Source organism: Cololabis saira, chromosome 19, assembly GCF_033807715.1.
Source record: "Cololabis saira isolate AMF1-May2022 chromosome 19, fColSai1.1, whole genome shotgun sequence".
NCBI lineage: Eukaryota > Metazoa > Chordata > Actinopteri > Beloniformes > Belonidae > Cololabis > Cololabis saira.
In genome coordinates this window covers 13,077,562-13,104,403 of record NC_084605.1, presented here as the reverse complement: position 1 = coordinate 13,104,403, position 26,842 = coordinate 13,077,562, and the positions used below count along the sequence as shown (strand labels likewise).

General features: G+C 39.2%; 1 protein-coding gene across 3 annotated transcripts; it reads right to left on the bottom strand.

The window, feature by feature from the left end:
• Window positions 1–4: 4 nt before the first annotated feature.
• Window positions 5–26,719, bottom strand: si:ch211-183d21.1 (uncharacterized). Of its 3 annotated transcripts, none has more exons than XM_061708707.1 (12): window positions 26,489–26,719; window positions 24,919–25,780; window positions 24,619–24,799; window positions 23,384–23,523; window positions 17,283–17,848; window positions 16,190–16,463; window positions 15,844–16,039; window positions 10,629–10,813; window positions 8,650–8,745; window positions 8,075–8,239; window positions 3,747–3,840; window positions 5–1,976 (listed from the first exon to the last, which is right to left on the bottom strand). In XM_061708707.1, exons 2-12 carry the CDS (start codon window positions 25,748–25,750, stop codon window positions 1,913–1,915), a joined length of 2,793 nt encoding a protein of 930 aa, XP_061564691.1. In that variant the 5' UTR covers window positions 25,751–25,780; window positions 26,489–26,719; the 3' UTR covers window positions 5–1,912. The 3 variants fall into 3 exon arrangements, with proteins under 3 accessions (XP_061564691.1, XP_061564693.1, XP_061564692.1); XM_061708709.1 differs by having other exon boundaries at window positions 24,619–24,796; XM_061708708.1 differs by having other exon boundaries at window positions 24,919–25,777.
• Between the last annotated feature and the right edge of the window lie 123 nt (window positions 26,720–26,842).

The following is a 26,842-nucleotide window of genomic DNA, read 5'->3' as shown; positions in this document are numbered from 1 at the left end:
GAAATTTGACTACACATTTGTGAAAGTACTTTATTTCAACATGTTCTGGACATTGGAAGAAAAATAAAATACAAGAAGTTTGAAATCCATGGCTTGTAAATATGGTACAAAGTATCTTTTCACCGTAGTGGTTCTTTCGACGTCAATAGTGTAGAAGAGGATGTTTACCATGAAAACCTATGACGTTTAGATCCCATGAATATGCATAATCTTTTAGTTCCTGTTTTCGCACACAAATTGGATTCATTTTAATACTACTCATGTGAACCCATCTGTGAAGATGCAAAAGGGAAAAAACCCACCATACTTTTATCAAGAAGAGTCATGTTAACTTGCATGAGCTCATCCTGCTTGTTCACTTTCCATCTTCTCACACACAAAAGTCGTCTTGCACAAAGAAATTAACAATAAAATACATCTCACAATCATTCATAAGAAAGACTCCAAGGGTAAAACACTCTTCAAACTGTTCATTTGCCAACATCTGTCTGGTTTTACAACAAAACAAAGTAGTCGGCTCAAAACAGCGAGCCATCCATTTTCTGATGCTAATCCAGGACCAGGTTGTCTTGGCAACGGCCTGAACAAAATATGTGTTTGCAGCAAAATGAAAATCAATTTTAGCATCGTGATCAATTTCCCTACGTCAAGATAAATTGTTATTTTAAGCATTTGTAATGACTTTTATATACACTTCATAAGCATATAGTTAAAATTACCTTGGATTTTATAATGGCCCTTTCCATGCCATCAGTTTTGATGCAAACGCTTCTTCTGCCTTAACTCAAAACTGCTTTCCTTTTGGTCCCTAAAGAAAAAAGTTTACTTTTCTTACCATCTAATGATAGATCTCAGCTTGTTTTAACTCAAACGAGACTCTTTTCACAGGGCTAAGTCTGCTTGACATAGATATGTACAGAAAAAATAGGGGAAATTACAACATCCCTTCACCTCACCGAGAACATTTAATCAAAAAAAAAAAAAAAGAGTTTGTGCACAACATAAGATTGAAAAAGCAACCAGATGGGGGGCTGTGTAATAAAGTAGGAATCCGCTGAAAGGCCAGCACACAGATGAAAGGCACAGGAGAGGCTTCAGTGTCACAAAAACATACAAATTGTATTGAATAAAAAAAAAAAAAAAAAAAGTCAAAAAATCCTCCTCATTTGGGAAATTTCTTGATTAGTCTCTCACATTCCCTTCTTTTCATTTTCAATCAGGAAAATGTAAATTCTGCTTGAATCAAACAGAAGTGGTTACAAAATCACACGTTAGAGACATTCACATTTAAAGGACAAGCAAGCTCTTTGAGTCACGACAGTCTGAAAAGGACTGAAACAATATGTAGCAGGATTGGCACTGATTTTATAGACTGAACATTGATTATCTCGGTTCTGAAGCACATGAAGCAACATTTCAGTACCAGCTAACCTTTCTGCATAAATCCAAAAGCATGTTTTTTTTTTTTTTTTTTTTAAACCTTGAAAGCTTTATCAACAGTATCATTAATAAAACCACAAAAAAGAGCATTTAAGAGTCAAGTATTAAAAAAAAAAAAGAAGTCCCTTCCTTAAATCTTAATTTCCCTACTAGGTGATGTTTACAAGCAAAGGTTGTACATTTCATAGAAACATGTTATTATCTTAATTTGCTTTAATGAATGTCACTGGAGCCGTGAAATATGACACAAACTGCATCCCACCACACTGTTAAACAAATGAGTTGTTTTCATCTGTGATCTTTCAAAGACACACAGAAGGACACTTGTGGTGGCTTTCATTTCCAAACAGCCACAAACATCAGCCATATGTACACGTCACATCAGCCTCTGATTATCTCTTGTTTGCTTAGCTGAAGTCTTCACTTGCGCACAAGTGCTTTCAGAAGCAAACCAGCTGAAGTGAAGCCTGGATTATAGATCTGACAGTCCCTCTGCATGTTCACTCAACTCCATGGTGGAATAGTCCAGCGGACGCCTGAAATGCAGACAATATATAAACCAATATAAAATCACACATGCAGGCACCTCAGTTTCTCTGGAAAAGACCATCAGTATTAATGTGTTTATATAGATTGCTTTTTTATTGCCAATTTGATCACCTTAAAATGGGGCAGACCTTGAGGGACCAGACAAGAACTTGGCAAAGAGCACCACTAAAAATGTACCCAGATACTCTTAATGGACAAAAGTAGCCAGATACCCAACCATTACGCTAACAAGGACTGTAATAAAATTGTATTTTAATACAAATACTTCAATATTGAGATGGTCCCTGTTTTGCAACTATGACAGCTTTTACTTTTTCTTGGAAGGCTTTCCACGTGATTTTTGAGCATTTCTTTGGGAATTTGTGACCATTTATGCTGTACCGCATGCATGAGGTCAGGAATTGGTATTAAAAGAGAAAGCCTGGACACAAGCCAAAGGTACTCAGTGGGGTTGAGGTCAGAATTTTGTGCAGGCCAGCAAAGCTCATCCTCACCAAACTTGCCAGACCACATCTTTATAGTCCTTGCTTTGTGCCCTGATACAATCATATTGGAAAAGAAGAGAGCCTTCCCCAGGCTGTTATCACAAACAATTGTCTCAGATGTCTTGGTATGCTAAGCGCATGAACACATCCCTTCACTGAAGCTAAAGACCAAACCCTGGGGAAAGGGTGTCCTACCACGATCCCTCTTCTGCCAAACTTCACAGTTGACACAATACGGTGAGGCAGGTAATGTTCTCCTGGCATCTGCCAAATCCAGACTTTCTCATCATGTCATGATTTAATACGCCACAGAACATATTTCCATTGCTCCACGGCCCAGTGCTGGGATACACCACTGCAGCTTAGCAGTGGCCTTGGTGCTGGGAGGTTAGTATCTTCCTATGTGAGTTTGTGCTTGTGTTCTCTCATATGCAAATCGCTTTGGATAAAAACGTCTGCTAAATGACAGTAGTAGTAGTAGTAGAAGTAGTATTATCTACAACTTACTACAGAGGTGCCATCCTATCATGATAAAACACTTGCAGTCACTGAGCGCTTTAGCCCGAGTCATTAAAAAAAAAAAAAAAAAAAATCACAAATGTTTGCAAATAAACACTGCACTGCTTGATTTTATACAAATGTGCGTCTGATTGAAACGGCTGAATTAAATAATTAACAGGTATAGCCAAACACTTTTGTCCATTGAGGGTATTTCGCTGGGTAAAAGTCCTAAACGTCTTCACTATATATACATGTATGTGTACAAGTCACAATCACTTAACTCGTTCACAAACAATGTGAATTTTACACATGCTTTACACTTTTTACTTTGTAATTTTACAGGGTAAAATCTTCAGGCCCATTCATTTCTTCCTCAATTTTAACAATTGCATTGATATTTTGATGCCATATATGATCCGGAGCTTGCACAAGGTCCCTAATAGGACTTCAAACCAAAAGCTACTTTTTCAAGATACAATTTAAACTTTCCTTAAAATCTTCTCAATTTCTTAAACTGTTCTTGAACTTTTTGAAACCATGTTAATCCTGCCTGGAAAAATGATTTAAATCCAGAGCTAAAACCACTAACTCCACTTACATATATTGCTAATAAAATATATCAAAGACGTTCTAATAGTCAGTAAACATGTTGAGCAAAGAAAACAGACATGAAATTCTGTGTTAATGGTGTCAAAAGGCAGCTTGCTAATTCTGATCAGTTTACATGTCATGCACTTAAGAAAAGACAAAGAAAATGATGCAAGTCCTGACCTCCTCCTGTAGAAATATGTGAAGAGAGCAGCTCCGAGTCCCAGCAGCAGGAGCACTGCTACTATCAGTCCTATCTGTAACCCCAGGGTGGAGGCTAGACGAGATATAATCACACTTTCAGGTTAGTCATGTGTAAGCAACTGCAATGCACACTTACTGATAAAACTTCAGAATCACACAGAAAGACACTGATCTAATTTAATGTTAATATGTCATAAATAGTTGAATAATCGAAGCTCTAGTGAAAACAGTGTAGAAACCACAGAAGGGAACCAGATTTAATGCATCCAATTAGGTGGAAAACAACAAACAACTGGTCAAGTTCCGTTAATGGAGGTTGTTCATTCCTATTCCTATATTGGCAATGAAAGTAACTGTTTAATGAGCATTTTATTATGCTTTTTGTGACCAAACATCTGATTCTAAATGAGTCAAGTCGAATCTATTTCTATATTACATTTAAAACAACCTTAGTTGACTAAAGTGTATTACAGGCTAAAAATCCCTAAAATCAACAATAAATAAGCAAATATATCTAAAAAAGAAACAAAAAATATTGATCAATCTGACTGCAGGTTTTCATTTAACTATTAAAGCCACTCTATGCAGTACAGTAATCCCTCGCTATAACGCGGTTTTGAATAACCCCAATTTGCTCATATTCGGGTTTTTAAAAACCCGAATATGACCCCTGGGTTACTCCTTTTAAAACCCGAATATTCGGTCATGTAAACACCAAACGGAATATCCCGATCAAACGGAACATTAATTTGTTTTCTGCGCATGCTCTGTTCACAAGGAATCGTGGTCTTTTGAGTCAAGGAAGTTCTTATAAACACGGAGAAACGCAAGACCACGCCACACTTTTGGAGTGAGGAGGAGACTAATCACTTCATAAATGTAATGAAGGATATGAACGTTTTGGCATTTGTAGACGGTAGAAAGTACCGGGATAGCGAGATTTAAAAGAAGGTGAGCGAAAAGTTGCGCGAAGCAGCTTTTGTTTTGAAATTGGATACAGGAAGAAGAAGCGGAAATGACGGTAATTGCGTCATGATGTTGTCGCTGGTTTGATCGAGATATCCCAAATGATTAATTACCATGTAAACTGAATATTCCGAATGTTTCAGTAACCGGAATATTAGCCATAACCCGAATTTTGACTGCATGTAAACGTAGTCAACGTTACGGTTTAATATGTACTGTACATACAGTATACATGTATGTAAAACAGCTTGCCAAATTGAAGTGTGCAAATTTTCTCCAAAACCCATAATGTCGACAAAATGTTCTGCACCGATTCTCCCGTTCAAATCCAATTACTCGGGTCGTGGTGGGGCGGTGCTGATCAATTTGAATCCTTGTATAATAATTGTAAACAAAATAAAGGTTACTACTTCGCGGATTTCACCTATCACGGGTTCTTTTTGGAACGTAACCCCCGCGAAAAACAAGGGATTACTGTATTACAATTCAATTCAAGTCAATTCAAAATACTTGTATTAATCCCTGAAGGGACATTGATTAACCACATGGGGGCAGCATATCACAAGTAAGATCATGTGCCAGTGAATTTAAATTACCCTGCGTTAAAACATGGTTTTGATCACCATGGCTAAGTTCCACTTCCTGACAACTGTATCTGTGGGGGATTTGTATGTGTCTCAAGTAAAATCATATAAAGCCACAAATTACAGTACAATTAGTTATGTGCTTTTTTTGGGTGATAATTGCATATGCAGGCTACATAATGGTTACCATTTTTGATGAACTTGACATCTGAGCCTTGAATGAAGACCTAACGAGAAGTGATTCTAACATAATATCTGATAGATGACGATCTGTAATGTTTATCTGTCATTACTTTAGTTTTGATTAGTGGGTATCCAGACTTATTATAGTTGTATTTTTCCATTAGTTTCAGTATTAGTTTTAGTTTGTTATTATAATACGTGGTTCGTGGGTAAGGTAAGTAAGTAAGGTAAGTTCAGAGCAGGTATTACAATACAAAACACAACAGTGTTTTGTATTGTAATACCTGCTGTAATGTAACAAAGTAACAAATGTAACTAAGATATTGTCGGAAAGTGTTAAAGTCGTGTTCCATGTGTTCCTTTTTAAATTTCAGCACCTGCCCCTCCAAAGGTGTCTGCACATCCTTGCAGGGCACAGTTACTTTTGATAACCACAGATGGCCACCACTGAGGCTAATGAGAGGAGTAGATCAACCCTTTTGTTCTTAAATGAGCAAAAGAAAAATTAAAGTTGTATTTATTTTACCTAGGGCTGGGCGATATATCGAGATTTTAACATATATCGATATATTTTCAAACGCGATATGGTACGAGACAATATCGTTTTAAAATATCGATTTAAAAAAAAAATATGATTTTGATATACCTTATTTTGTGAAAAATTGACTTGAATGTTTTATTTGAGATTTGCACAAATGTTTTGTTATTTGCACAACTGTCAACCTCAGTGAAAAAGTCTGCCTGTTACTGTCTACATTGTATTAATTGCACAGTGTATTTGAATTTACTTGTTATGCAGGAAAGGGATATTTGTTTTATTTAATAAGCATTTTTGCATTTTGATATTGTGCAGACCTCTGTTAATAAAGGTACCTGTGTGACATTTGGCACAAGGCTTTGTATTAAAACTGACTGTTTTTTTAAGGGTTTGCCTCAGAAAAAATGAAGCTAACAGAGATGCTATGCTATAATGCTTTGGGGGAAACCCCAATTATGGCACAGAAAAAATATCGATATATATCGAGTATCGCCATTTAGCTAGAAAATATCGAGATATGACTTTTGGTCCATATCGCCCAGCCCTAATTTTACCAAATCTTTCTTTCTAATAAGTGTCAGGCAGAGTACTGGTTTACATAATTCAGGACATGAGTTCTATTAAGTAAATTAATAGCAAAATCTGCGAAATGGGCACCAGTTGGTTCTGTGACTGTTTCCACCGAGATTCACTTCTCGGTTCCAGCTTTCAGACAAAAGACAGGTCCAGTTAAGAACCTCTGGTTATGTGAAGTCTATTTGTGTAAGTCTTTATCGAGCAGCTCGTTTAATCTCATGCTATAATGAACTCAATTTCCATTTCGATTAATCTAGACCAGCAGCAGTCTGCCACAAGAAATATCTCCCTGTTTCCATCTCAGCTGTGTGAATGCGAAGCAGCAGATGGAATTTAATGCAACTTTGATAATTTTTTTAAACTGCGATTGCACTTCTAAACAAAAGATGCATTTCACGCATCCACCATTTACTGTGGACTTCTCGTGTTTGTGCAGGTCAGGGTCTGTCAGCAATTATGGCTTTGACAAGTTTAATGCACTTGCCACTGTTGAAATCACAGCTTAATTTAATTATATGTTTTTTTTATTTTAAGTGCTGCTTCAGTGAATGTTGATGAAAACCATAATGAACTTTTTTCTAATTAGACATTTTCAGAAAAACACATGTAATGGTGTCTGCATATCATTAAGGGAGCACTTAGATGTTGACAGCTTGTGAAACTTGGCTCTGGATTTTGACCTTTCTGATATAGATTGATTTATTTCCACCATCCAGATAAAATAGGTGCATCCCTCAATCATGACCATAATTCCAAACGATTTAAAAAAAAAATACTGATAAAAAAAAGGCTACCATACTTATAATTCACCTCTTACTGTATATGCATTTAAAAAGAGGGTGAAAACTCATATTCAGTACCGATATTTTAGTAAACTTGCAGTGTCTTTTTGACTAAATAAAAACAAAAAATTCCTAAATTAAGCACTAATTTACAGTAACTTCCAAGAATGTTAATTATATATTTGGCAACCTTAACATTTTTTAAATGTAAATAAATGCCATCTAAATTCTATCAGTACTGATAAAAGAGGCAATGACTTGAAATAAATTATGACAGTGTAAAAAAAGAAAATCAAGGTAACATTTATGAGGGATCAGTAGGAATGAATCCCCGGAGAAATGATTGTGTGTGTGTGTGTGTGTGTGTGTGTGTGTGTGTGTGTGTGTGTGTGTGTGTGTGTGTGTGTTACACTAAGCATCAGCCTAAACGACCAAGGAAACTGATGGGAAATTTTACCCTGCAATCTTTAACTTCCACAGGCTTTTAAATGATGACATTTTCAAAATGACTGTTGATCAACAAGGAAGATGTTTCTATCTGGAAAAGTGTGTCACATTGTGATGATGGTAATATGTTAGCAATTTCATCCTTGCCAGGCAATACACTGCAGTGCTACATTTTAAGCAGCAGTGTCGTGCCTAGGAGTTAAAACATATATTTCTCAGGCAATTCCTGACCTGTGCCAGAGTAACGACCGGTGCTGGGAGAGGAACAGGCGTCTGCCTGTGGAGGCGAGGGGTTCATGTGCGATGTCTGGATGATGAGGCCTTTCTGATGGTCTGACAAGGCCTGGATGTTCCCCCAGACTCGCAGCCAGCCAGACACACAGGAAAAGTTGGCCCCTTGAACAGGAACAGACATTCAATAAATTGGAAAATGGAAACGGAAGTTTACAAGTGAATAGAATAATTTATGACTGTCATTTGCTCTAAATGAGGGATAAAGAGAACACCAGAACTATCTCTGCCTATCAACAAATTATGGTCTGTCTCGATAAACTCCTCTAGTTCAAATTGGTTGCTGGGTTTACTATGGCATCACCTCTGGAAGATTTCCCAGAGGGGATGTTTTGGGGAGTTACTACTGTATATAATGATGGGTAAAAGCAAAGATTGAGAGTTTTTTGCTGTTTTTAATCTGAGCTGGTCATTTATATGCTTCGGCTGCTTAAGTAAAATATATCTGACCTGAGATATAATGATGTGATCCCAGTGGAAATGTTAAAAAAATAAAGAAACTTATAGATCCTTACCCTGGAGATACAATGCAGAAATACCACAGTGACACCTCTGCTCCAGATACTCAGCCACCTCAGCGACCCTCTTTCTAGGAATTAGACCACTGCAATCTGAAGCAAATAGAGACATGACCAAGCGCTGTAATTAAGGCATTTTTCTTCTTATCTATTTTCTGATAGACATATGACAATGCCACATTTCCTTCTTTTGCAGCAAATATCAATAAACTACTGAATAAATTTGGGAGGAATTTCAGTGCATGACAGGTCAGTGTGCAATTCAAACATGGAAACCGGTTATCTTCAATCTATCAGATGCACTCCATCAAAAACCACATTCACCAAAGCAGATTTGACAGCATAAACAAGGAATCACAGTTAATGACACTTAAGAACATAAAAACCTTTCATGGTTGAATGTGATGTTTTTTGTAAACTTCAGTGTCTCTGGGCTTCGTAGGCATCAGAGTTGGACCACCACAGACTGTAAATGTATACTATGCTCAGGCTAATCAGTATTCCAGACTTTTTTCCCTTTTTTTGATAAGAAATAGGTGCCATGTGCTTCCCACCAAAGACAAAAGGACTCTCCAGACATGTCCTTAAGCCAGACCCCTGGTGATCCCCTCTTTAACATTTGAAATATATTAACATATATCGGGAACAGTGAAGAAAACAAAGAAATATCTCAAGAGCATCCTGATAATAAAGATAAATATAAATAAAAGTAAAAGTAATTGTAACTTAATGTAATTATTTGTTTTAAGTGTGCTTGATTCATGTCAGAGGAACTATTTGATATGTGAAAAAAACGAATCACTAAATTAGATTATTAATTATAAATGATGTAGTTAAAGGATCAGTGCCATACCAGCAAAGCAAAGAAATCATTACCAATGACGTCCTTATCCATATCCGTGTGGTGATACAACAGCATGACATGCTGAGAAAAATGTTACATTAATTGAAAGGATGTTTAAAAGTTTGACTTCTCATCAGTTAATGACATGAAAAGATCATTTCTACTTGAAAAAGTAGACCGTGGCGCATCCATAAACCTATGACGATTCATGGAGCTCTTCGATTAATCCATCACATTGAGACGATGGCTAAAATGGAAAGATTCAGGTAAATTCATTTAAAAATGAAAAAAGCAAACCACAAATTTTTACATTCTCTTTGTTTTACATTTGCCCCCGCCACCATTCTCATGTGTTCATCTGTGGGAATGAATGCAATCAGTATTTCACATTTAAAAATAATACTGGACTGAGGTGTACAGTAAATGACAAAAAAACACCTTCATTTTTTTTTTTATGTGACTAGTCCATCTTATTATTCATTCTAATACTATGCATCGTTCATTGAGGAAAAATAAATCCAGTTAAAATAGGTGAAGGGTTTCATTATTCACCTCTCTTTAAAAACACTTCACAACTAGAATCAAAGCCAGACATGTTATAGTTTCATGTATAGCAGTCTGAAGTGCTTCAGAGAAGCAAACTGGAGTTCGTCCTGGCTCTTGAAGATGTTTCATCTCTCGGATGAAATAGCGACAAGAAACATGCGTCTCTTAGATGAGAGGTGAAACAAGCTCAAGAATGAAATCCACTTGCCATCTCTTCCGGCACGTAGGTGTTACAATAACCTGCATGACGCAGCATCTATACAGACTATCCACAAATCTGCCACATTAAAACCATTCTCAGATGGTTGTTGCAGTGTAACATTCTGCTGGAAAACCCTCTTCTTCCTGGCATTTCCATGTGTTTTACTTTGACTTGCCAACCAACTAAACATTTTTGGAGGTCACTAACATCCCCCACATGGCAACAGCAACTATGACAGTATAAGCCTCTTCCAGCAGGACAGCAGTGGGTCTCGTATAACACAATAAAGAAACCTTTGTTCAGTCCATCCAAACTTTTAGACTTCGTCCAGTCCATCTTTTTACTCATACCACCCACTCTTACAACCTGTTTTAGATACCGTACCTTCCGACTGCTCTTGCCAGTCTTTGGACAGGGGCCCGAGACAAATATCGATATTACTGGAGAAGGCGGAGCTCGGACAGACGTTGGTACTGCGAGGTGTGGGAGACGAGCTGGTCCAGGAGGAGGGGCTCCGAACCTCACAGCATGAACACCGGCTGAGTGAGACGGGACCATCTTCCACTGACCTGCACAAACACTCCATGTTAGCATAGCATGTAAGATATCCCCCAAAAGACAGTGATGAGTTTAGTGATTCTGCACAGTCCATATGTGTGCAAAGCTGTTAGAGATTTCACTCAGATGTCGCACATTTCCTCCGTGATGACCGGTTTAACTCAAGACCTTTTACAGACAACAAAAACAATTGAACCTCTGTCTGCACTATAAATATAACAATAAATTGCGCTGTAATTCACTCATTTTAGCCTGTGTCACATAATAACCAAACAATCAAGTCCGGTGTGCAAGCTATTAAAAGCATTACAAATCGACTGTTGAGCAGTGTACAGCAGATGTGGAAATGACAAAATTATGGATGTTTTCATTATAAATCCACAAATTTACCACAATGTTAAAATTATTTCACATACACCGAGTGAACCTGCTTTGTGCTGCTATGACCCGTTGGGGCACGTCTTATACTGCAAGGTGGGGCCTAATTTTAAAATAGTTCCCACGGGTAAGTGTACACATTGAGATGTGGAAAATTTGGTGGGAGTCATCTACCAACTAGGGATGGGCGGTATGGACTAAAAAATGTATCACGATAATTTCTGGCATTTATCCCTATAACGATAAAAAAAATACCAATTCAACTCCACCTTTTCAACTTTAAATCTATCTCGCTCTCAGATCCGCCATGTTTGTTACACAAAAACATCATCAACGGGAATTTATCCTTTTTTCTTTCTTTCTTTCTTTCTTTCTTTCTTTCAGGCTCATTTCCTTTCTTTCTTTCTTTCTTTCTTTCTTTCTTTCAGGCTCATTTTCTTTCTTTCTTTCAGGCTCATTTTCTTTCTTTCTTTCTTTCAGGCTCATTTTCTTTCTTTCTTTCTTCCTTCCTTCCTTCCTTTCTTTCAGGCTCCCTTCCTTCCTTTCTTTCAGGCTCCCTCCCTCCCTCCCTCCCTCCCTTCCTCCCTTCCTTCCTTCCTTCCTTCCTTCCTTCCTTCCTTCCTTCCTTCCTTCCTTCCTTCCTTCCTTCCTTCCTTCCTTCCTTCCTTCCTTCCTTCCTTCCTTCCTTCCTTCCTTCCTTCCTTCCTTCCTTCCTTCCTTCCTTCCTTCCTTCCTTCCTTCCTTCCTTCCTTCCTTCCTTCCTTCCTTCCTTCCTTCCTTCCTTCCTTCCTTCCTTCCTTCCTTCCTTCCTTCCTTCCTTCCTTCCTTCCTTCCTTCCTTCCTTCCTTCCTTCCTTCCTTCCTTCCTTCCTTCCTTCCTTCCTTCCTTCCTTCCTTCCTTCCTTCCTTCCTTCCTTCCTTCCTTCCTTCCTTCCTTCCTTCCTTCCTTCCTTCCTTCCTTCCTTCCTTCCTTCCTTCCTTCCTTCCTTCCTTCCTTCCTTCCTTCCTTCCTTCCTTCCTTCCTTCCTTCCTTCCTTCCTTCCTTCCTTCCTTCCTTCCTTCCTTCCTTCCTTCCTTCCTTCCTTCCTTCCTTCCTTCCTTCCTTCCTTCCTTCCTTGCGTGGATTTAACGCAGAACCATAAATCAGCTTTACACAAAAACATCATCCACAGGAATTTATCATTTACTGCGAGATGACAAATTCTTATCGTGAGGAATTTTTTTGACGGTTTATCGTGAACGGTAAAATATCGCCCATTCCTACTACCAACCTGAGTGTGCTCAGTAGGTACTACTACTACTAGTAGGTAGGTGGATGTGACTTGTCATATAAAGCTGTTTGAGTAGTCAACAAGACTGAAAGATCACAATATAAAATACAACCTATTTACCATCTCTCAATGAATGAATCCTGCTGGTCTTATATCCTAATAAACGACACATCCACGTGACACAGACCAGTGACTGTGTTCGTTTGCCCTACGTTCCAGTTCTGCCACACTCAAGACCATTGTCGGTGCTTTTAGTAGTGGACAACGATCAGCACAGGGCACTCTTGAGTGAGTCCAGATTATGCACCACCAGGGACTGCAAGCAGTTGTACATTGTGTGTTTCAGCACCTTTTGTATTAAGTTTGGCAGCAAACTGTGCTGTATCGGACCACACAGGGAAGCCTTTGCTCCCCCACACACATCAATGAACCTTCAGCACCCATGACCCCTGTTACCGAGTCAACACTGGTCTATTCTTGGGTCTTTTAGTTGCTAACCCACACCTGCATACTGGGGACATCCTAGGGCTGGGCGATATGGACCAAAACTCATATCTCGATATTTTCTAGCTGAATGGCGATACTCGATATATATCGATATTTTTTCTGTGCCATAATTGGGGTTTCCCCCAAAGCATTATAGCATAGCATCTCTGTTAGCTTCATTTTTTTCTGAGGCAAACACTTAAAAATGTGTCACACAGGTACCTTTATTAACAGGGGTCTGCACAATATCAAAATGTATAAAACAAATGAAATAAAAATAAACTGCCTGCATATATAGAATAAAAATGCTTCTTGACTAAAATAAAACAAATGTCCCTTTCCTGCATAACAATTACATTAAAATACACTGTGCAATTAATACAATGTAGACAGTAACAGGCAGACTTTTCCACTGAGGTTGACAGTTGTGCAAATATCAAAACATTTGTGCAAATCTCAAATAAAACATTCAAGTCAATTTGTCACAAAGTAAGCTATATCAAAATCATAAAAAAAAATCGATATAAACAATATTGTCTCGTACCATATCGCGTTTGAAAATATATCGATATATATTAAAATCTCGATATATCGCCCAGCCCTAGGACATCCCACCAGCTCTCACCTGATGGTACAGTCAACACCATTTGGTCAAATTATGTATTTACTGGTTTGGATGCTGCTCTGCCTTGTGGATTTCTGCTGGTAATTCTGTCAGTTTTCGACATTTGTTATGACGAAACAGCCAGTTCCCCTCAGGTCATCTGGGTCAGGTCTACTTTCTGTTCCCCGAACCAGAACTAAACATGGAGAGGCAGCAAGGGTAAAACTTTTTTTTATTTTTCCTGCTGATAAGTCAAAACAGTTGTTAATTGTCCACACTGCACTGGGACTTGATTTTGTGCATTTATCTGTCCTATTGTATTTCAGTTTTTACTGTTTGAACTTCTTAGGTTTGTTAATTCTATTTTAAAATGTACTTTAAATGTTTCTCTTGCATTTTGCTATACGTTCTACGTAAAGCACTTTGAATTGCCTTGTACATAAAACGTGCTATACAAATAAACTGTCCTTGCCTTGATGAGATCCCATGATAAGAGAAAGTTGTTTACATGTGGGAGCAGCTGTTTGAACTTTCTAAAAGCCAGCTAATGACCTGAGACTATCCTGTATTACCTTGAAAAGAGACAAGGAGGAGAGATCAGGGATGTAGAGCAAGAGAAAAATGAACGTTTGACTTAATCATCACAGTGACTGCAAGATTATTGATAGGGATAAATGGATGGAAAACGGAGAAGGCATCATGTTTTCCAAGAAGTGAGTACAGGAGCAATAGACGCCTCTGTACACAGATTTCGGATGACACAGGGAGACAAAGGAGTTTGAAACAGACCAGCAGAGGTTTTGCAGGAGTGGTATAGCGCTTGTTAAAAACACATGGTGTAGTCCTGGACATGTCACGGTGAAGGAGCACATCTGCATCCCAGATGTTGAACTGTTGGCTCTAAGTTTCCATCCATGCTTGTGCTAGGAGAGTTCACCCGTGTCACCTTGCATTGCTGCACGTGATGTTATCAGCACAGTTGTTGCCAGGCAACAAGCACAACACCCCAAAGGATCCATGGTTGTCTCTGGATGTCTCAACCGCTCTCTGATGCACTTTCTACTCTCCAACAGTTATTTACTGAGGTTTATTTTAATTAGTACTGGTTTATTTTAATTAGTACTTTCTCATGTATTCAATATTGTATAATTCACACTCAACAATATAATCTCCCCTTTGGGGATTAATAAAGTATTATTCAATTCAATGATTCCCAATGAGTTCTCTGAGTAGCAGAGAGCTTATTCTCAGTGTAAATGTTCATATCTTGATTTGACTGATTTTATCTGGCAATCATCATCTGATCGACTCTACCGAAAGCTAAGACCTGTTCTTCACAGATGAAACTCTAGAGTAGGAATGGGCGATATTTTACCGTTCACGATATACCGTCAAAAAAATTCCCCACGGTAAGAATTTGTCATCTCGCGGTAAAAACACTAAATTCTCATTGATGACGTTTTTGTGTGAAGCCTGAATTATGGTTCTGCGTCAAATCGACGCAGAGCCTACAGCGTAGCGGCGACGCTCAACATACGGTTAGCGCAAAGGATGGCTTTTATTTATTTGTCCTGTTTCTTTATTTCTCAGGTTGTATTTTTTTCTACTTTGTGATTTTATAAGCTAAGAAAACTTGAAGGACAATGGTACTTTTGCTGTTTGCACTGTTATCCCACTGTTTAAGCCATACAGTTTGAATAAATGTTGAATCTGTTCTTACATTTCAAACTTGTTTCATTTGAGTCATTACAGTTTTGCAGTACAGGTGTACTCATTTAATTGGTTTTTATTAATTCACTTTAATTGGCATAAGAGCAGTGTTTTGGGGGCTCCAAAGACTGAATGTTGAGATAGATTTATAGTTAAAAAGGTGGAGTTGAATTGGTATTTTTTCTATCATAATTTTTATCGTTATCGGGATAAATGCCAGAAATTATCGTGATAAATGTTTTAGTCCATACCGTCCATCCCTACTCTAGAGTATAAACTGAAATCCAGGTCTAATGGCATCTAGTTTAGAGGAAGTGGTTGAAAGAAAGGACTACTAATGCACTGTAAGTATGATCAAATCATCTTCCTGATTTTGAAAACAGATTTCTTTTTTATCATAAAAAGGTGGGCAACTTTGAGTCAATTTAAAAACTAAATAGGAAAAAACGTCTTATAACTGCTCTCCCAGTCAATCAGTGATGCCCACCTAAAAAAGTATAATTCACATAAATGCATTGTCATTCATTTTTAACCAGAGTACAATGTGTTATTAAAGCCAAAGTTCAAACATGTAAAAGGTGCTACTTTCCCACCTGAGAGCTGGCATCACTTGGCTCCCCCTGGTGGTGGACAGGGAGGAGGCAAGCTGCTGGTTTTCGCTGAACACCAGCACATCCCTGAGGCTGGAGTTGGTTAGAGCGGTGCCAGCTCGACAGACACTGAACAAGTCATAACAGAGGATCACTGCTCCTCGCATTGGCACCGTGGAGCCTTCTGGGAAGGTCTGATCTATGCAGGAGAGAGATGAGGTGAAGGAGCAAAGTGAGAGTAAATATACAAGGAAAGACACAGCAACACAATGATGAAGCAGAAGATGGGGGAATATCTCATTCATAATGGTTGTCATTCTTCTGCAGCTAGGTTTTCCACTCATCTCACCTGCTCCGGTTACATTTCCAATGATGTAAAACCCATCCTGATCAACAGATCCAGTCAAAGGAAGGGAAATGACAGTCCCACTGCGCTCTTGGTCAAACACTGACAGTACCAAGCCCAGCAGGATTGTGTTGGGTGGCCCGTGCAGCTCCACATAGGCCCTCTGCTGACTGTGATTGGTCCATCGATTGCTGGCCACCTCACTGATGACGACGCCTTCGGGGGCTGGAGGCGGACGCGGACAGCTGTTTTCCCTCAGAGGGGTGGGTGGGGCCACCTACAATGATTGTTGCATGTCTTATGTTTATAGTTTTAACACAATCTACTGAATCTGTGGTTTTCCTAATGACCCTAAATGCCAAACCATTCCTCTCAGCACAGTTAGTAGGATTATTTAGAAACAACATTTTGGCCATTGTTTTATTTAGTGATGCACCGAAATGAAAATTTGTGGCCGAAACCGAAACCGAAAATAATAATAAACACTTGGCCGAATACCGAACATGGTTCTTCAGCAGTTTTTCATTTATTTTGCCAATTTTTTCACCATTGCATAAATCAAATACATTTGATTTAGGCATGCTTTTCAAAGAAAAAAATCTTTTACAAAATTACAAGGTAGAAAATATTTATTGAACATAAAAAAATTTAAATGTTTTAATTTCCCAGCATTATGTTGTTTTGGTTCCACCTCTTGGTGAATGTAAAATTCTTATGGGGTTAGTTTTTGGTTGGCCAACGATTTATTACGGGAGCGGCCAGTCTATTAGGTAAAATTCTTATGGGGTTAGTTTTTGGTTGGCCAACGATTTATGTAGTGCGCAACGTTACGGGACGGAGCGGCCAGTCTATTTCCTTATTTTACAACGCCGTTATTAATTGTTAGTTTTTTTCCCCCACTTATTCCACCGAACACCGAAAGTGTTTTTTTGCCATTTTCGGCCGAACAATTTCGGTTACCGAACAATCGGTGCATCACTAGTTTTATTCTTAAAAGAAGAGTAAATCAGTAGCATGAATTTTCAGATAAGCTATGCAGTCACATTCTTCAAATATAGTCTAATTCCAGTATATTCTCTCTCCTGTTTGTACTCACTGAGAACGCAGACAGATCAAAGGGGTAGAGGCCTCTACAGCGGCTCAGGGCCTCATCATCAACCAGAACATCTGGATCTTCCAGCAAAGGCAGCTGTCCAGGGGTTAGAGCTTGGCTCAGCTCTTGTGCATCCTTATCCGATCCTCTTTGTCGGTACACCACCGCATCCAGCAAGCCTTTTGTAGGGATCCCCCTTTGCGTCGCTGACGGCGGGCCGAGAGGGCTACGGTAGAGCGCCACAGCATCGGGCCCATTCTGGATGGTGTTGGGCGGCAGGCGAAGTGATGGAGCTGGTACCAGCCTGTCACTGCCCAGCAGAAAGTAACCTCTGGCGGTGGTGAAGTGTCCACTCAGGCTGATCTCCCGGTAGGGGCGGTTGTTGTGCGCGCTGAACAGCACGATCCAGATGCCCTGCAAGGAGACTCTGCGACCCGACGGGTGCCAAAGCTCAATGAACTCTCCATCTTCTGCTGCACCAGGTGTATCAGTATTCAGCTCATTGATCAGGAAGTCACCATTTCCCCAGGGTGGGAGGTGAGGTGGTGAATCCGTGCCTCCTGGAATCCCTGAAGCATAAAATAAACAATAAAGTTGAGACAAAGAAACTGATTTTGTATTAAAAGAGGAAAAAATGAAAGAAGACGTATGAAGCAAACAAAAAGAAATAAAATAAACTGACAAAACAAAAGAAACATTTGGATATCTAACATAGGTAAAAAGCTTGAAGACAACTCTACAGTGTCATTTAGTCATAAACTCTCTAAATCTCAAATTCTTTCAGATGGGCAATGTCCTGTGACATCACAGATCCGGATCAGAACAGAATCAACTATCAATCTCATGTTTATCTCCACCCAATTTTGCTGCATCTCTAAAGTGGGTGACACAAAACCTGAAAACAAAAATTTCAAACAAGGTTCACATCACAAAAGAGAGTTGGAGCCGAGTTGAGAAACTCCAACCATCCACTAAGTAAGCATCTTTAAATCCATGGTTGAAAAGGAAGCTTTTTTTATTTTGATCAAAGAATGATACATACATTTAATTAAAAGTACAGATTGTGGTTTACACATTTATAAAATCTAGTGCAGCTGTACTCCTGACAACATGACATTAATAATAATAATAATAATGTTTCATTTAAATTAATATAATTTTGATTTATACTTTTCCAAGGTAAGATATAAAAACAACATGTGGTAATCATGTTTATTAGACTGCTTCTGTTTTCCACTAAGCTACAGCTAAATATAGAAATGTTGAACCTTCAATCTGAATGTTTTTTTGTTTTGTTTTTTTTGTTTAAAAAAGGAGGAAAAGCAAACTATAACATATTCACCTAATAATCATCATTTCAGTCATGGGAAATGATCTCCCAAAACATGCAGTTCTTTGTTTTGGACATAATGTGAGAATAAAAAAAATGACCTTTGAAATAAAATTTAAAAAAACTCATCATTTTGTAGTTTTATTGTCATTTTGAAATAGTGCTTACGTTTTGGGCCCAAATTGTAATGAGACATGACTACTGTCTTCAGGAAAAATTCAATGAGTTGCTATTATTTGAAGCAGAATTGATGCCATCGTCACGGACAACTAAGAGGACTAAAACCTGCCTACGTGGTTTCAGGTGAGCAGCCCCTCACTGAATTTTGTTAAAGGGAAAAAGCTAATTGCTGAAAGAAGGATGCTGAATGATGTATCCTGACGTGGCCTGCAGTCTCTCTCACTGGAGAGGCCTTTGGATAATGTGAGCAGCAGTAAAAGTCACTAGGTTACCCTCACTCCAGAGATCACATAAGTGGCCTTCTTACTATAATACTATTAATAGCACAAGATGGTATGAGCATTTATGATAAGTCCCTACAGTCAGATCACAGTATAGCTGGGTTCTCACAGAGGGAACATGTGGTCAGCAGCATCTTATTCTCCATTTCTTGCACTTCTTGGGTTCAAAACCGTGTAAAAGCAGCTTTTGTGGTGTGGGAATAGGGCTGGGGATCGATTCAAATGTCAATAATCGATTCGATTCCGATTCTTAAGATTCAGAATCGATTATCAAGATTTGATTCGATCCGATACGATTCCGATATTGATTTGGGTTAGTGTTATTAAAACTGTTTTTTGAGTTGTTGCATGAATTATATGATTGTAGTTATGCAAAATATGAATACTAGTATTATATTGAGATTCAACAGCAAGTATTGGCAGCTAATGATGCTGTAAGGACCAATCACCTCCCAGAATGCTGATAGAACCGCTTTCAGAAACATCGTGGGTCAGAATTATCAAACAGATCCAGGGCAGCAAAAAGACGGATGAAATCGGTTTTAATTTTTCCCCACATTCCGTTTTTATTTGTTCCATTTTCGGTCTATTTTGGTTTTTAAATTTTGAGAATTTGGTTTTTAGCATTTTTTGCAAATGTAACCCCAATACAGTGTATAAAGTAATGAAATATAGACAATTTATGCAATTATAACTGAACACTTTAATGTTTTCATACCTTTAAACATATTTAAAGGAAAAACATGGCACCAGTTATTCTCGTGTCCAACAAAACATTACTTTTTTGGGGATAAACAAAAAAATAACCAAAAGTTGTAATGTAATGATGAAAAAAAAAAAATACTTAATAAAAGAAAATAACCCCCCCCCCCCCCCAAAAAGAAAAAAATAAAATAAAACAATAAATAAAAATCGATCTTTAGACATATGAATCGATTTTTAGGAATTAATATGACAATCGATTTAGAATTGGGAAATCGATTTTTTCGAACATTTCATGCATGCACCATGTGAGCTAGGTCTGCTCTGCTTGCTCCTACAGTGCATGTTCACGCCCATCAGTGCTGAACCAGGGCAGATAGGCAGGGGCCCAAATCACCCAGATCATGGCCTGTTTTCTGTGTTTCCATCAGAAAGATGCTACTGCAGCCCGAGGACTAACATGGGGAGGCTCAAGAGGAGCTCCTTCCTACAGGCCATCTGGGCGCTCAATGAGAACACTGCTCGGGGCTGCCCGCTACCTCCTCCACCAACACCACCAAGAAGGGATGATGCACAGTCATTTATCCAGTTAGGCCAACTCAGAGCTTTTCTTTTTCTCTCTTTGTCAAAACCCAAACTAAAAGCCTTGCCTGCAGTATTTAAGTAAAAACAAACAAACAAACAAACATAAAACAAAACAAACCCCCATCCTGTCCTAATTAACCTTCAAAAAGCTCATTGAAGATCTGTCAGGAAGTGAAAACCACCTAAAATGCCCTCAATTTAACCTGGTCCTTCGGGCAGAACATCAACAGAGAGAGGCTGAGGGAAAGCCAATACTGTGCATCAGTTACTCACTGATTTAATGCGGAATAAGACTGTTTATGCACATTAAATAAACACTTCATTGATGTTTTTCTGGATTTGTACCTGACCTTTTGTCTTATATATTTTTTTTTATGCTTCTTATGTAACCATCAGTCAGAGCAAAGGTGCTGTTTCTCTTCGTACTTCTTTGATTAGGTCAAAGCAGTATAGAAATCTCTCAGTATGTACCTAAATGCAGATGTATTCTCATAAATTCTTCCAAGGAATACATGCATTGTTGAAGGTCAAACTTACTTCTTTTTTTTATTTCCACTTACTTGCCGACTATATAATATGTTATTTGATTTTAACAAGGCTCTTCTTTTGTCTTTGTCTTTTCTCTTATTTATACAGTTGAAACTGTTTTGTCAACAAGACCTTGCAGTTCTTTTGTCTGTTTTTTAATAAAAGTCCTAAACATTGTCATCTACAGACTTTCATCAATTTCATAATGGGTGAAAGTACAAATGATTCATTCGTTGTGGTATTTTTCAACTTTCGTTTCTCTTAGTGATGCTTCAGTCCAGCATCATCATCACCATTAACTTTCAGTTCTGTAATTTGCAACAGTTAGATTAAGTATTTTTTTCTCTTCTCACTCTTGAAAGAGGGAACCTATGGCTACGGATGTCAAGAACTTAACCGCATTTATTAATGAAGAATTTCAGAACCTAAATGAAACATAATAATTGGTTTACCAGGAATCAAATAATGCTTTAAAAGTATTTTGGACTGCTTTTTAATTACCCCATTTTAATGTTTCATTTTTTGTCGTATTTCTTCTGTGAAATCTACTCATAAATTAATCTATTACTGCTTGACTTTCAGTACTTTTCAACTTTATAACTATCTGTTTGAATCTGTCTGATACTTGACACCGAGGAGACCAATAATGGCCGGGTTTCCCAGATCCAACCTCTCTTAAGGACTTAAGAGAGGTTCAAAGAAGGTTTGAACTAAGAGAGAACCCTAAGATATGGGTGTTTCCCAGATGACTTCTTAACACCGTCCTTTAGTTTCGCTCTTTCAGAAGCTCTTTGGAGCAGCTGTCCGGTTCTGAAACCAAATCAATCGATGCCAGGCAAATCGATCACCGATCACTATCAGCGCATTTCCACACGCAGCACTGCTACCTAACGCACTAATTCCCTGCTGCCTGTGCGTTATAATGAAAAATTAAGATGATAAATATAATTCAATGACCCTTTTTCATCCAAACGGTGCGTTACTCCGTTATTTCTGGCTACAGTGAGGCTTTTTTTCCCCACACGCAGAAACCGGGAGGAAACGTGGTGGGCGTGTGTGTGCGTTCAAAAACATGAGCCAAGAGAAGGCGAGTTTCGCAAATCGCAACGTGGAATTACAGCAATCCCTGGTTTTTCGCAGGGGTTATGTTCCAAAAAGAACCCGTGATAAGTGAAATTCTTTTTACAATTATAGAGGGCTTCAGATTGCAGAGATCATCCCCGCCACGCACGTATTCCTGCTCTTCTGATGCTGCTGCATCCCGCAGGTGGGTTTTTTCAAGAGAAGAAAATAGTTATGGGTCGTTGTCTTCGCTCTTTTTTCTTCTGGGCAAAAAGATTCTTTAATATAAACCGACACCATTGATTATATTTGAGACTGTAATGAACGATTCATCAAAGGATCCCGTTGATCAGCTGCTGCTTCCCTGTCATCACATAGATGCGCTCGGGCGCGGCGCAGGAGGATCGGTGTCCCGGCTGCCTGGACAGCCCGGTCCGACACACGTCCAGGGGACTGAAGTGCTGACGCACGAATGCGTTCATAAAAACAGTTCTGCTTCGCGCACGGTGACGCGGTTGATTTGCAGCGAGAACATGCTGTATAGCAGCCAAATCATCAAATAAATGATATTCATGATGATCGTTTTATTTGTGCGTAATGCATAAAGCATATACAGGAACACACTTGTTATTCCTTATTTTTCTTTTTTTTTTTCCCCTTTGCTGTCACCAATAAATGCTAAACAATATAAATCTAAAGTATAAAATAGATCAAAACTTGTGCGGGGTGCATTGTTTTAATATCTCATTGCTTGGTGTGATATTGATTTGCCTGACGCGGCTGGATCTGTGAGTCTTTGTTCACTAAGATGGTTGTAAAGACTGGGTCAGCAGCATCTTGCATTTCCTTCTTAATGAAAGAGATACTTAAGCTAAGAGCGACTCTGGGAAACGCGATTTTCTTTCACAGGCTCCTTAAGAAGGTTTGAAAGAAGTCTTTCGCTGTTAAGAACTACTTAACTGATCTGGGAAACCCGGCCAATAGATGTTTTTTGTGCAAGGCTACTTTCATTATTTGAAACCTAAATTAAGCTGATATGCTACAGCCAGTAGAACAGCACAACGTGTACTATATGTGGCAGATAACAAACAAATTAAGATTTATATTCAAGTATTATGTCTATATAATAAATTGTTCTAAAAACATGAGTGACATAATAATTAAGATCATCCAGATTTTTCTGAAAGACCCCTGATGGGAACCTTGAGGGACATCAAGAAACAAACCACTGCCATGAAGGAATTGCTCCTATTTGGGTTTGTATGACCAAGACCCATCAATCAAATCAATTATCAAAAACCAACTTCATCATTCAGAGATAAGATTCAATTCCAATGATCAAAAAGAAATAGTGGGCTTAAGAAACAAATGATTAAACAAATAGTCAAGAGACAGTAGATAAACCTATCGATCATGTATGACATTCAAACACTTACCGATGCTATGAGGACAGATCTTTGGCCAGGGGCACTGGTTGGGCTGCCCCGGAGTTGGTGGGGCCTCCCAGAAGATACCAGGATCTCGAGCCCAGGTAGCTACACCGCAGCGGCTGAGGTCGAAGCCTCCCTCTTGCAAACTGATGGCATAATGAAATCATCAATTGAATGATCTTTATTTGGAAGGGCTACAGTTTTAGACTGGATACTGCCAGATGGCACATTTTTATTTATGTAACAAGCAAACAGATTTATATCATTTTCCTTTCTGATAAAATATTTATAAAATACAAAGAAACTACCGTATTTTCTGGACTATACGCCGCTACTTTTTTCATAGGTTTTCAACCATGCAGCTTATACAAAGGTGCAGCTTTTCTGTGGATTTTTCTTCCACCGCTTGGGGCGCTCTAACCGGAATTAGAATAAAAACTAAGACAAAATAAATGCAAAGAAGAATACGCTACTTCTTCTTTAGCAGATAGAAGTAGAAGCAGATTTCAAACAGATAAATAGATAAATAAATACCGGTTATTTTCTCTTGGTTCTGTCCCGTTTTAATCAGCAAAGTTGCTGCCGTGTTAAAAGACACTGTTAGGAAAGGATCTATTTAGGTACAAACATGTACATCATTTACAGTTCAAAATCCTTCTGTACATGTAGTAAATATCTAATATAACAACATAAATATCTGCGGCTTGTATATCTTTTTTTTAAAAATAGAGCGGATGTGGCTTATATACAGGTGCGGCTTATAGTCCAGAAAATACGGTAATTGAACTGATAAAAGTGTATCTCCTGGCGCTGGTGGGGCTCAGTGTACCCCATCTTCAGTGGCGTTCAAAAGCAACCTTGAACTGAACTAAAGCCTCCCAGAGCAAGCAAAACAAATACAGGAGGCTAGTCAGGCTCTGTGGTGAATTCTGAGTGCAAATAGCATTTAGATGCATTGGACTGAGTGTCCACAGGAGGTTATTTGTGACCACAGCTGAACTGCGATGACACTCTGAACTAAAGAGGAACTGAAGTCACATGGTGACCATCTACTCCCACTAAGTAAAAGTTGATTGACTGAATGTGTTGCTCAACACTCAAAACTACTTGCCGCAAATATAACAACTAAAGAAATCGTAACTGTGACACAGATACACAAACACAAAACACTTCATAGAAACAGGAAATGTTTTTTTGTAAAGATGCTTCTTTGTGTGTTAAAAATGATGAACATTTCTTGCCTGTTGCTAAGCTGGTATGGATGCCTGCCTGGGATGAGAGTCTCTGTGAGGTTGGCGCTTGGCCTGTTTCCAGGCCCAGCGAACACAAATGCATCAAGAGGCTGTGTCTGGCTCAGCGGACTCCCTACCAGGAAATCTGTAGCTCTGCCACTGTAAAGGGCCACTGCACCAGACTCGTCTCCTGAGAGGAATCGTAAGAGGAATCAAGAATTTACAATGAGACTAATGGGATCTAGAGAGCATACTGTGATTAATATTAACTGTGTGGAAGTTACATTTTACAGAGTGGAGGACACTCACCTTTCATATATCTTTTATCTATCTTCGTAGAGATCAACCCATTCCTGGAGGTGTCCACATTCACACTGACACTGACCCTGTCTGTCCTCCCATCCCATACTACCAGCACGAGAGGGCCTGCAGCAGGAGCTTTTGACACTTCCACAAATCCTTCCACCTGTCCTCCACCCAGCTTCAGCTCAGTAATTAAAGGCATGGTTGGTGCCGCAGCAGGTGGGGTGCAGTTGTTCCTTTGACCTGGGGAGGGTGAAAACACCTGAAAGCCCCACTGATCATCGGAGAGCAAGCACCTCTCAATCGACTCATCCCCCTCCAGCGCCGCTTCATCCTCCACGAAGGCCGGCTCCCCGGGCGTCAGGAATTCAGCCAGGAACTCTGCGCCTCCGGTGCGTCGAGTCATGTAGACGACAGCATCCACTAACCCCACAGTGGTGACGTTCATCTTTTCGCTGTAGCGAGCAGCGGACGTGTGGTAGAGGACGATGGCATCTGGGCCGTTTTGGACCGTGTTTGGAGGCAGGAGGATGGCCGGTTTGGGCAGCATGTCCACCGATCCCACCAGGAAGAAACCTCTGTCGTCCGTGCTGTAGCCCTTTAGGTCCAGCACTTTGTAGGCTATGTTTCCATTGCCGTTATAGAAGACGAGGGTATAGCCGTCCAACGAGGCCCGCTGTCCACTAGTGTGGTACAACTCCACAAACTCCGTGGTGTCCAGTCTCGGGTTGTCGGCATTGATCTCGCTGATGATGAGGCAGGGGTCGCCACTGATTACAACTACCAGGCAAAGACTAATGGAACAGGCCAAACTGGCAAGCATCATTTTAAGCTTCATCAAAACGCCTCAGTGACAGAACAGCTTCTGCTAAAAAAAAAGAAAAGGAAGAAAAAACGATTAGACTCTTCAGCAAAAGAAAATAATTCAGTGTGAGTAAACTCAAATAAAACCACTATTGTGCAGTGAAAGAGCCAGTTCACTGCAATCATGCTTTCTATGAACCACTTCTAGATGAGACTTGTGAAAAGAAACCTCATAATATCATGAATGAGCCTTCTGTGGGTCTATTTTTTGTTCATGGTGACATTGAGAATGCACGTCTTCTGCATGAGTCATGAAATGTTGTGAAACACACTGACAAACAAATGGAAACTTTGCACGAAATGCTGAAAAGGTTCACTTGCAATTGCATGCAATTAAGTTCCTAAAATATATAGTTATGACATAAAATAGAACTGTGCCTTTTTTTCTGAAGGTTTAGTTTATCATAAGACCTAATCTGCGAATTAAAAATCCTGCCAAACAAACCCCCTCTTAATGTTCTCAGCCATAACACTGTCTATAAAAAGCGTTTGAAAGTAATTTCAATTATTTGCACGACACCAACTCTTATTATTGAGAGCTGCAGATAGGATCGGATCCGGAATGATCCCTCATCTTCGGCAGTTATTCTAGTCACGGTTTAGGCTGCTATGCATGCATCTTTCCGTCGAAAAAAAAAAAAAAAAGAAAAAAAAGGCTGTCAATCTGCTCTGATCCAGGACACACAAGGTCTTAAACGGCGTCGCAACTCACTGTGTCTTTCCCAGGTTCTTGTCATTCAGGGATCGCTCACTGAGGCGTCCAAACTTTCCGGCTGAATGTGAAAATTGTCTCCCGTTGGAAATATTCTCGGTAAAGTTTGCTTTCTGTCATCCGCCGCTCCCCTCATTCACAAAGCAGCACTTTCTCTCTCCCCCTCCCTGTAATGTGGGCGGTCACACTGACAGAGGGGGATGATGCCTCTGCCTGGGAAGAGTCGGGTTTTTTTCCCTCCTTCTTCTTTTATTCTGGCTCAGTTCACCATTCATTCATCCAAAACTCAACACCAAATCAATATAATAGCGGATGAAGTTCACGAAACACTGTTTTCTTTTCTAAATGCAGTAA